Raw genomic sequence first — 11,888 nt, forward strand, 5'->3', positions numbered from 1 at the left:
GTCCTTTATCAGGACAGATGTATTCTCTGGCAGTAAAGCCTTTCCTTTGTTTACTTAAGAAGAGCCTGTCAGGCTTACAGTTTCAAGGAAGCTCTGTGATGTTTTCGGCATATGCTGATAATATTTCTGTGGTAATTTGTCATGGGTATGATTTTCATTCTTTACAAAAGTGTTTGGACATTTATGAGTGGGCCTTCTCTGCTACATTGAACTGGAGCAAAACAGAAGCACTACTGTGTGGTGTTCATCATGAGAACTCCTCCATGCCACAAATTCCAGGTGGTGATAAGTGGGGCAGATTTGGTCTGAAGATTTTAGGGGTTTGCTTACGCACTGATCAGGCTTAGGGACAGAACTGGGAGGGGTTAAGGGAGAAGGTCCATGAGAGGTTGTCTACATGGTCTCACTTGCTACCCCAGCTATCATATCAGCCAATCGTGATTGCCAACAACCTTATTGCATCAGCTCTTTTTGTATATAATATGCTTTCAGGACTTCAGCTTGTTTCTCATGTAATAGTGAACTGTGTTTTGTGATTTTTGTCAGAATGTCTTTTTTTCCTGGTGAGTGTTTTGTAGGTCTGTTTGTATTTGAGGGTGTAATGATAATATATCTGATATCATTTCTGTCACAGGCTGTCTGGGTGTGGTCTCTCAGAGAGAAACTGTACAGCTTTGGCCTCAGTTCTCAGCTCAAACACCTCAAGTCTGAGAGAACTGGATCTGAGTGGAAATAGTCTGTGTGATTCAGGAGTGACGCTGCTCTCTGCTGGACTGGAGGATCAACATTGTAAACTGGAGACACTCAGGTATTAATTCATTGTACCTTTCTGCCTCCTTAACATACTTTGCTATTTCTGTGCTTGATGTGTTCATGTGTGTATGTTTGTGTGTTTGAAGGACAGAAAGAGAGACATGATGTTTATTTGTACTTGTAGTAATTTTACACTTTAATGAAAAGATAAGGAGTAAAAAGTGTCTTTTTTCTTTCTGAAATTCAAAAGTAGAAGAATTTAATTTAAATAAAACTGGTCTAAAGTCCAAGTCCTGCAAAAATAATACTACAATATAATAATGAAGTCCAGTTACTCAGACGTTCTTCACTCCTGTTTATTCAAGGTTTTTTAAGAATAACTGAGTTTTTCTTCCACTTGTCTGGAGAAACAGTGTTAAGAATGTCTTTGATTAGTGTTTACAATATGATCCATACTAGTTGTAGGGGAGAGACAGTGCTGCAATACAGTGTGGTACAGTTTTAAAGTTCTCACATGTTTGACTCAATATAGTGTTTTTAAAATCTCAGCATACTCAAACAGACTTACTGTCTTACTGTGTGTGTAAATCAAAAGTAAAGTCATTGCATCAGACTCATTCAGTCATGTTTCAGTTCAAAATGTAAATCAAGCTTCTGCTTTTTAATAAGATCTCAGATCAGAAGTGTTTGTAATGTAGTGACCTTCAGTGCAGGACGTTTTATCTGCTATCAGCTCTGTGAGTTTAGGGGGATGGACTATTGTTTTTATAATGATACAGAGATTAGATTATTCACTAGATTATTCATTGATTTCATAGTGTTTAAAAGTTTCCCAGGTTAAAGAGAAAGTATGAGAGTGTCAACTGGAAACTGGGTAGATCTTTATTTTACAGTACGGTAATTAATGGTTTCTGTTATGTATTTTGCACATATATAATAAGTACATAAGAAGCTACTAAGTATTTAGAGCTGCATATACTCAGAAATTTAAAAGGTAAAAATGAAATGTGTAATTTTTCGGTACATACTTTGCAAAAACTACATGAAAATATCAGGTATGTGTAACTATATTCTCTAACCTTAATGAACTTACTAGTAATATTTAGTGCATAATGATCCAGTTCAGTGTGTAAGTACAGAGTAACTAATGTGAGAAATTCCAGGAATATTTCAGCTTTTAGTGTTTCAGTGTTTCTGTAAGTTTATGCATATGTGACAGAGGAAGTAGATCTAAATTAGAAGTAGAATAAATGAGATTAAGTACCTTTATTTCAGTACAGTAACTCATTCAGTACTACTTGGTATGTTTACTGGTAAGTTCTCTGTAACAGTGTTGTAACATTGTAGTAACAGGACTGTAAACTAGTGTAACTTTGTCCATAGTAATTACACAGAAACCACATGTTCTCTGATCAGAACTTTGTAGGAATGTTAGAAAATGACCCATTGTCGCCACCTGGTGGGTCTGAGGTATCACTGTAACAAGGGGGGTTTGACTTAATGAACTGGTTCACGCTATTTATTTGTTTGTTTGTTTGTCTTGTAAAGTTACATAACATGCTTGCGCAAATGAGAATATTTTATTAGTACTTTCCCATGCAATTCGATGATAAAAATAAAAGGCTGTAATTAACGCCACACGTGGGCAGGGACGATAAAAGGTTTAGGTTGTCATCGGCAGCACTGACTTCCGTTTTTATGGCAGACCACGGGGAGCCGTTTGGTTTGGTGTGATCTGCGTGTTTTAGAGTTGCCGCTGTGGGAGCTGAGTCTGGTGGTTGTGACCTAATTGGAAGTGAACTGTCAGGAGTTATAAGCAGATTTCCAGCCTCTCTTGATCGTTTGGTCTTCCATGGAGCTACTAGGCATATGGTTTTAGACACCAGAGAGCAACTGGCTGTGACCAGTTCATTATTGAGGTTGACCACAGTTCTCCATCATGGTTCAGGTGTGGATGAATACACCCTGCAACCCTTAGTGGAGCCGGGCCTGGTTGCCTGTAGGCCACTGTTTTCCCCACACGCTGTTAGCCTGCCCTTCTTTTTTTTTAAGTGTCAGAGTTTTATTTGTGAGGTGTGTACTGAGTATATTTGTGTAGATCTGTACTGAGCCACTCATTATAAGTGTTTGTTTTTAGTCATACTGTAACTGACCAGTATTTTTAGCACTAATATGTGCAACTTTAAGGGGGGAGCAGTATAATTTTTATCAGCTCTGAAGTGGCTGAGTGAGGCCCATTGGTGAGGGTTGGAGTGTACGCCTATCACCTCTTTGTTTGATTTATGGTTAATTTTGGAGTGGATGTTCTTACTTTGGTTTGTATCTTTGGTTGACCTAATTGATGTTGTTTTTATTTATCCCTTTTGTATGTTATTTTGGGCTTGGTTATAGAGGTGTTTTAGGTGCTACACTCCGTTAGCCTCTTGCTTTTAGTCTGTACTATCTGAATCACTTGTGCCCCTTTGGTGGTTCTTGTATAACCCCCATAATTTCCCATCTCTCTCATTCTCTCACTCAAACACAAATATTTTTTAATACTTCACTCTTTTTCTCTCCTAATGTTAAACAGTGTTTTGTGTGTTTTTACTATAATAACAGTATTAAATGCTGTATTATTGCAGCTTCTGCACTAGTTTGTTATTGTATAGTTTTGTGGGTGTGTCAGTCGTATAGAACATAAAAGTGTAAAATGTCTGTAAGTTGAACAGTTGCTGTGTTTGTTTATGTCCGTGTTCATATAAAACGAGTACATCCAGTTTTATACTGAGTTACCATGAGAACAAATTATTACTAATATTGATATTATCTGTTTATTCCTATTATTGGTATTGTAGATTATATTGATAATAGTTTTGGTGAGTTAATAGCGAGTCATTTATCAGATGTGAGTTTGATCGTACAGAAACACCAAAGAAGAAACTGATAAATAAAAAACACTGTATGAAATTAGCACGAGTTCATTTAGTGATCAGATCAGACCAAACACAGCTTTGATGAATAAAGACTGAGTTTATTTCATTGAGTTTATTTAATATCATGTTGGCGATGCGCCTGACAAAGTACCATTTCACCCCAAAGGGGAGGTTCTTTACTGTACGTTATTTTCTGTTCATAATAATAAAGTGAGAAGTTACATTTTTACATAAACACTTCATCTCTCACTTCATGTCTCTCTAACAAAAAAATCTCCCCCACAAAATATCATGTTCTACATTTCTGTCTCTTGATTTTCCTTTTTTGGTGTTTGTTTATATTAGAGTATCATACCGAATGGATTCTTTTATATAGTGTGTAGTTTTTTTCTTAATTGCTTGTGTGAGATGTTGGTGTTTGTATAGATTGTATATGTATTTGTGTGTAGAACCATAAATATGATGACGTTTTCTCCATCTCTCTACAGATTACGTCACTGCAGTATTACAGAGAAAGGCTGTATAGCTCTGGTTAAAGCTTTGAAATTAAATCCTTCACACTTGAGAGAGCTGGATCTGGGTGGCAATAAACCAGGAGAGTCAGGAGTGAAGATGCTTTCTGCTCTACTAAAAGATCCACACTGTAAACTGGAGAAACTACAGTGAGTTACTGACCTGCTTTCACTATGCGCACACGCGCACACACAGATGCACACAAGCACACACAGATGCACATATACACGTCTGTGTGTGTTTGTGTATCTAAAGAAAGTCACTCAAATAAAAGGTCAGGACTGACTGGTCAGATTGTATAATGGACAGTAACAGTGGTAATGTCCACTGAACTTTCTGAATCTGTTCTGTCTTGTGATATTAGAGCAATAAGCCACAAGACCTCCTGTATTAATGTTGTTGTACGTGACACAAAGCAGAGAGGAATCCCTGTAAAAGCCTTGAGGGGCCTACAGCTTTTACACAATGGAGACAATTTGGCTCCTTTATTCATAATATATTTATGTGTGCTGTCAAATATGTATATAGAGTGTTTTATAATGACTTCAATCTATCTGCTCTGTAATTACTGATTCAGAGCTTAGGAAGGGATGATCAAACTGATGATCAGAAACTTGTCTTTTAGTCTCAATAACTTTAATTAATATTTATCTTAAATGTAATCTTTTAAATGATTTGGGATGCTCCTATTTTACCTATTTTCCATTGAATTTCTCCATCTTTATGCAAGTACATTATCATTTATCTAATCTCCTCATAAAATTCTCCTGAAAAATGAATAACTTGTGCTTATTGGCTGATTTGACTGGATATTATGTAAATAAGGTGGTCTCTGACTTTTGCACAGTACTGTATGTGTGGGCTGGTGGTGTTTGATATATTGAAGAGTAACATAATGTCAGTGACTCCTTTGGGGACCTTTTGTTGGGAGCAGCTGTAACTCGTTGATCTGAAGTTTGGAATGACTGAAGAGTTAAAGTAGCAACGATGTCCTCAAATGTGAAGATGGACAGATTAAATAGATTTAATATCAGCCCAGTAATTCTGACTGATATACTGCCAGCACCGTTCTGACTGCAGGGTTGCTGTGAGGAGATCTTCCTTCACTTACTAGAGGAAGTAGCAACATTCTGTAATATGAACTTGTTACAAATCCTGTCTTGAACATGTCAGATCTTAATTTAGGGTTTAAGGAAGTTTCAATGATATGGATCCAGGTTCATAGTCCATCCAGACCTTCACCCAGTGGAAGTTAATCTGGAATAATCTGGAGCTCAGACTTTGTTCACCATCCTCCTCCTGCACCAGGAGAAGAAACGGAGAAACAGATATTGTCCTGTCTTGAGTGTTTTGATGGCTTGTACAAAGTTTGCATGTTGAGTCTGACTGTTGCTGCAACAAGTGTGTTCATGTCTGACTTTGTCTTATTTCATGTTTTCCAGCATCGAAGACAACCCATTGACTTGTAGGAGCCTCTCACACTCTGGGCTTATGAGCAGAGGACGGCGTCTCGTAGAACCAAGTCTTGGTGGTCAAGTTTGGCCTGTAATTTTCCTGTATAACAGTGGCTGCAGCTTGGACAGTACGTCTGTCAAACTCCTGACATTTGAAGACAACCCCACATTGTTTAGCAGGACACAAGGTGCTTCTCCTCCTCCCAAAGCACCTGGGCTCAACATCAACCCTCTCAAACCAGTGGAAACGTTGACAGCCTTTCATAAACTCACTCTAGAAATCAAGACTTTCTGATCTGCACTGTTTAAGCAGATACATAGTATACGTGGTGGTAGTTTTCCTCCTCATGGTCAGTTATTCTGTATTCAGTTTGAGTTTGATATGTACTTTATGTAATGCCTTTAAATTATTTTATACATTGTTTTTCTTCACTACACTTTAATAATAAAAGTCTGTGGACATGAAATCATCCTGACATCATCATATCAAAGCCCAGTTATTTGAACCAAGGGGTGATGTGGTCTTCATGGTGAAAGCCTGAGGTCATCACAGAAAAGGCCAGCTGTGTTAGCATAAGGTGATTCAGTGTACTTGGTAAGAGCCTGAGGTCATCACTGTAAAACTCGGCTATATACAATATAGTTTCCATGGTAACAAGTTAAGGGGATCATAATAAATTCCAGCTTTGTCAGGCTCTGGATAATTTAGTCTACATAACAATCTGTTGTTTAAAATAAATTCTTACTTCAAACACAACCTTCATACCAAAAGACTCTTTTTCTACAGCTTCCTCCTGTTTGTTCTGTCATGCCTCTTGCAGAACTTCCCAGATGTTTATGGAGCTGGATGGATACCAAAACTGTCCAAGCAACTCCTTACTTAGCTGACCGATCAAAGTGGAGTGACCTTAATTCAGTCATTCCTTCACTGAGAGGATCGTCTCTGTCTCTGTTCTCTCCATTTACAGGATTCATTCACTTTGTTTCAACAGCAACACTGAAAATCAAACTTTACTGAAAATCTTCAAAACTTTGTCGTCAAATATTTGGCAGGCAGTTTACAGAGCCATGAAGACGTATCTGCCTCATAATGTCTTATTTTTGTATATTTGTCAAAATTACTAGATTCAGATTTCAAACAAAATGTAGTTTAAGGCAAAATAATAAAAAAGAAGAAAAAATAAAAGGTTCTCCAAAACCAACTGGCCCTGTGTTCCTCAATCAACCAGTTAACCACATTTAGATACTAATTGGGATCAATTAAACTAGACAAACCCAGGCTTGATTATTGGCAGTTCTACTGAAAGGGCTACCAACATTCCTCTAACAGCTGAGTGACAGCTCCTCCAGGAATTCTGAATAGAACCCAGAAGGACATCTAAGGAACTTGCTCACCTCAGATGAGGTCAGTGTTTCTGCAGTTGATTGGTTCCAGCAGTTATTGCTGCTAAACTGGTGGCAGATCCAGTTATTAAGTTTAGGAAGCAGATCATTTTCTCATATTGGTGATTTAGATGTTTTCTTTCTTTCAATAAATGAACTGAGCGTTTAAAAACTGTGTTTTGTGTTTCCTCATGTTCTCATTGTCTTATACTGTGTTATGTCTGAGGATCTGAAACCATTTAGAAACACTTTGTACCTTCACACAGTCAGTGTCTTCTAAATGAGGGAGTCATTTGTGGGACTGCATCTGCAGGCCTCCAACAAGAACATCACTCCATATATTTCAACATTCATGTTGTGGAAAATCGTCTCAATCTATGCTGGTATGTTGGTTCTAGTTTACAGAGCAACATCTGTAGAGGAAAAGCCCCCCCCAGTAAGCCCCTCTGAACAAAATTAAGCACATTTCTCATTTCATATTTAAGAGATACAGACAGGCGACAAATTAAAGGAACAACCTGAATGAACAATCGGAGAAACATAACGAGTGCAGATGGTTCCAGACAGGAGTTCTAGATGATACAGTAAAGGATTTAACCTCCTATCAAACTCTGTGGCAGGTATGAAACACTGAGCAGCACAGTTGACCTTGATTTTGGACCATTTAGGGGCGCAGATGGAGCTTCAGTCACACAGACGTCTAAATTGGACAGCGTTTTAATAGGAACAGAGACTAAAGTGACCTCTGCATTTAGATCTGTGTTGAAACTTTAGTTAACAGGGCTGGTCAGTTACTCATAGATCTTCTTCTTCTTTTGGCTGCTCCCTTTAGGGGCCGCCACAGCGGATCATCTGCCTCCATCTTGCCCTATCCATTGCCTCCTCTACTTTCACACCAACCATCTCCATGTCCACCTTCACTACACCCATAAACCTTCTGTGAGGTCTACCTCTTCTCCTTCTACCCGGCAGCTCCATCTCCAACATTCTTTGCCCAATATATCCACTATTCCTCCTCAACACATGTCCAAACCATCTCAACCTGGCCTCTCTGGCTTTATCTCCAAACTGCTCCACCTTCACTGTCCCTCTGATCTGCTCCTTTCTAATCTTGTCCATCCTTGTCTCACCCAACGAAAATCTCAGCATCTTCATCTCCGCCACCTCCACCTCAGCCTCCTGGCTTTTAGACAGAGCCACAGTCTCCAAACCATACATCATAGCAGGACGCACTACTGTCTTGTAAACCTTCCCTTTCACTCTTGCTGCTATCCTTCCATCATACATCAGCCCTGACATCCGTCTCCACCCACTCTCACCACAGATTACAATGTCATGTGCATCAACATCATGGTCCATGGAGCCTCCTGCCTGACCTCATCTGTCAACCTGTCCATCACCATTGCAAACAAGAAGAGACTCAAAGCTGATCCCATATGTAACCCGACCTTCACCTTGAAACCATTTGTCACTCCAACTGCACACCTCACCACTGTCTCACTATCCTCATACATGTCCTGCACCACCCTAACATACTTTTCAGCTACACCTGACTTCCTCTTACATTACCACAGTTCCTGTCTGGTTATCCCACTTTTTCTTAGCTGCCTTCTTCTTCTGAATACTCTCCTGGACTTCCTCATTCCACCACCAACTTTCCTTGTCTTCTTTCCTCTGACCAGACGAAACACCCAACACATTCTTGCCAGTTTCTCTCACCACCTTAGCTGTAGTTTCCCAGTCCTCAGGTAGCTCTTCACTGCCCCCAAGGGCCTGTTGCAATTTTTCCCTGAACTGCCTGCAACCATCCTTCTCCTTCAGCTTCCACCATCTAATCTTTGGCTCTGTCTTCACTCTCTTCCTCTTCTTTGTTTCTAATCTCATTCTACAGACAACCACCCTATGCTGCCTTGCTACACTTTCCCCTGGTACCACTTTACAATCTCCAATCTACTTTAGGTGGCATCTCCTGCTAAGGATATAATCCACCTGTGTGCCTCCCTCCACTCTTGTGTGTCACCCTGTGTTCTTCCCTCTTCTAAAAATACGTGTTCACCACAGCCATTTCCATTCTCTTTGCAAAATCTGACCTTCCGCATTTCTGTCTTTCACACCATACATACCCAGCACCTCTTCATCCCCTCTGTTCCCTTCACCAACATGTCCATTGAAGTCTGCACCAATCACTAATCTCTCCTCTCTAGGGACATCATCTACCACTTCATCCACTTACCAACTTCAGGCTCATGATCCTGTCTGACACTCTCTTTACATCCAGAACACTTTTTCCAAGCTGTTCCTTTAGGATTATCCCTACTCCATTTCTCTTCCTCTCTACACCATGATAGAACAGTTTGAATCCACCTCCAATGTTCCTGGCCTTGCTTCCTTGGTCTCCTGAACACACAGAATATCTACCTTCCTTCTCTCCATCATGTCTGCAAGCTCTCTGCCTTTACCAGTCATTATCCCTATGTTCAGAGTCCCTACTCTAACCTCCACACTCCTGCCTTTCCTTCTCTCTCGCAGCCTTCTAACCTGCCTTCCTCCTCTCCTCTTTGATGGTCTTCGACACACACTAGTCCAATTTCCACCGGCACCCTGCTGGTCAACAACACCGGAGGCGGTCATTGTTAACCCGGGCCTCGACCGATCCGGTATGGCAATCATATTTGTGGTCCGCATGATAGTTTTGGCACAAGTTAGATGTACACAAAGTACACCCCTAATGGCATTTTTATGATCTGTAAAGTAAAACATAAGAGCAGATGTTCCTCAGGAGACTGAGAACGTCAGTGAAGAACGTAGGGCTGTAGGGCAGGAACCCCTCATTATAAAGACCACTGACCATTTCAGAGCTCACTGGAAAAGTGATGGTCAGAGGTGTCAGTCATCCAGTTAAACACCTATAGGAGATTGTGGACAGATGTTTTAGACAGCACTGTCCACCACCATCATCAAACACCAGCTGAGGGGTCCTGCAGCACATCTGTAGAGACTTGCAGAGTTCAAGGCAGATTGAAGCTCTGATGGCTTGTGGTGACTCAGCAGCTCATTAAAGTACTTTACACTGTTTTTCCTTTAATCAGACAGATTTTAGAATTAACTAATTAATTTTAACAAAATAGAAAATAAAACCACACACAGATTTAACAATAAATAACAATATCATTAAAATAATTAAGATTTTAAGATTAAGATTAACTAATTTAAATATCTATTACTAATATTCAATAATTAATTTTTAATAATAATACATGATAATGAGCATGATTATTATTGTTATTATTATCATTATTATTATTATTATTATCATACAAACAAAAGATAAAGCCTTTTCCATTCTTATATTCTTGATTAAATACAAATAAGATTGATTAATATTTAATTATTATTCCATTTTTAATGTCCAGCTATAAATATGATCAATAATGGAAATAAATGTATTTTTATTATGATTTTTTTAACATTAAAATAAAGCATATATGAAATTATGTATTTATATTATTGAATTAATAAATAGAAATTAAACAACAATATTAACTTTAATAATCTAAAAAGCTTAATTACACAAACAGAGTAGTACAGTATTATAAATAGTATTATATATATATATATATATATATATATATATAGTATTATAAAAATACATATTTAAGATCAAATAAATACATAGTTATAAATTAGAATAATTACTAATAAATTATTTAATCATTATACATTGATTAATAAATCATTGATATAAATATATATTAACTTAAATAATATAATTCATATATATCAAAATCACAATATAATCACAATGATAAAAAGCCTTTCACAAGTAATGATGTGCTGAGCTGTGATTGGTCTGTTAGTAAATTGTCTCTGGTTCACTAAAAAAATTAAACACTGAGTTTTGTTTATATTGACATGAAGAATCACTGTTTCTCCACATTTATTATTATTATTATTACTATTATTATTATTATTATTATTACTATTATGTGCTGAATTGGCTGCAGGCTTCACATCATTGAGGACAAACTCACTACAAACTTTAGTTTAATAAAATGAGCCTCAGCTGAATTTTAATGAATTGTTTCTAGAAATAAATTGTTCTTGTGTTTCCTCCACATGACTTACAGATCTGGACAGTTGTTTCTGGTGTGGTCACTGCTTTGTGTTACTGATTCATGTTTTTAAGACATTTTCTGAAAATGGTTCTGACGCACAAACTTTAAACTGTTAGAGTTTAAAACTTGGTGGTGCTGTCCTCACACACTTTCTTCTGTTGGGCTAATTATAGAGAATGGGGAACTTGGGAAAGTTGGCTCCATGCAGACTGCTTTGGAATGATAATTCAGTAAAAGTCATTTTATTGTGCAGTGGGCTTGTTCAGTGTGTCTCAGGTCAGTTTGTAGGTCCACTGCATCGTCTTTAGACGGCCTAACTTGCTGAAAGTGAATACGTGTTAATGCCAGGTGTTGATTTACACATCATCTTTGTATTTCAGGAGGTCTCAGGTCTTTACAAACAACAACAAGCTGCTCATGTATGTGGATGTTTTACGTTTTTAAGCAGTTCCCAAACTTTACAGACAGTTCCTTACCGTTTTCAGCGATTCCGGCTATTTTCATCATTTCTACTCAGCGACCCGGAAAGATCGAGAAGTTCGGTGAAACAGAAAGATTGTAGTTTGTGTCTGTTTTATCTCGAGTTAGAAAATGTTATCTCGGGCATTTTAGGAGCAAACATCCACTGAAGATCCAACATCAGCCCAACTTTACCGAGCTTTGCGCCAGAGGGTCCCCGAGAACCTGACAGGTCCCTGAGGTCAGTCCGGGGGAGTTTGGGGCTCCAGTCAAACTGATCAGACACTCTTGTGAATCTG

The 11,888-nt window shown here is 38.3% G+C and overlaps 2 protein-coding genes across 2 annotated transcripts in view; one reads left to right on the forward strand and one right to left on the reverse strand.

The window, feature by feature from the left end:
• LOC108415618 (protein NLRC5-like) overlaps positions 1-11,888 on the forward strand; it is an 802,877-nt gene that overhangs the window by 484,806 nt on the left and 306,183 nt on the right. The window contains 1 exon segment of the mRNA XM_037540830.1: positions 635-808. Within this exon segment, the coding sequence (XP_037396727.1) occupies positions 635-808 (174 nt within the window).
• LOC108415395 (NACHT, LRR and PYD domains-containing protein 3-like) overlaps positions 1-11,888 on the reverse strand; it is an 843,678-nt gene that overhangs the window by 459,931 nt on the left and 371,859 nt on the right. The gene's annotated exons all lie outside the window — the stretch shown is intronic.

This window comes from Pygocentrus nattereri, chromosome 9 (assembly GCF_015220715.1).
Source record: "Pygocentrus nattereri isolate fPygNat1 chromosome 9, fPygNat1.pri, whole genome shotgun sequence".
Taxonomy (NCBI): domain Eukaryota; kingdom Metazoa; phylum Chordata; class Actinopteri; order Characiformes; family Serrasalmidae; genus Pygocentrus; species Pygocentrus nattereri.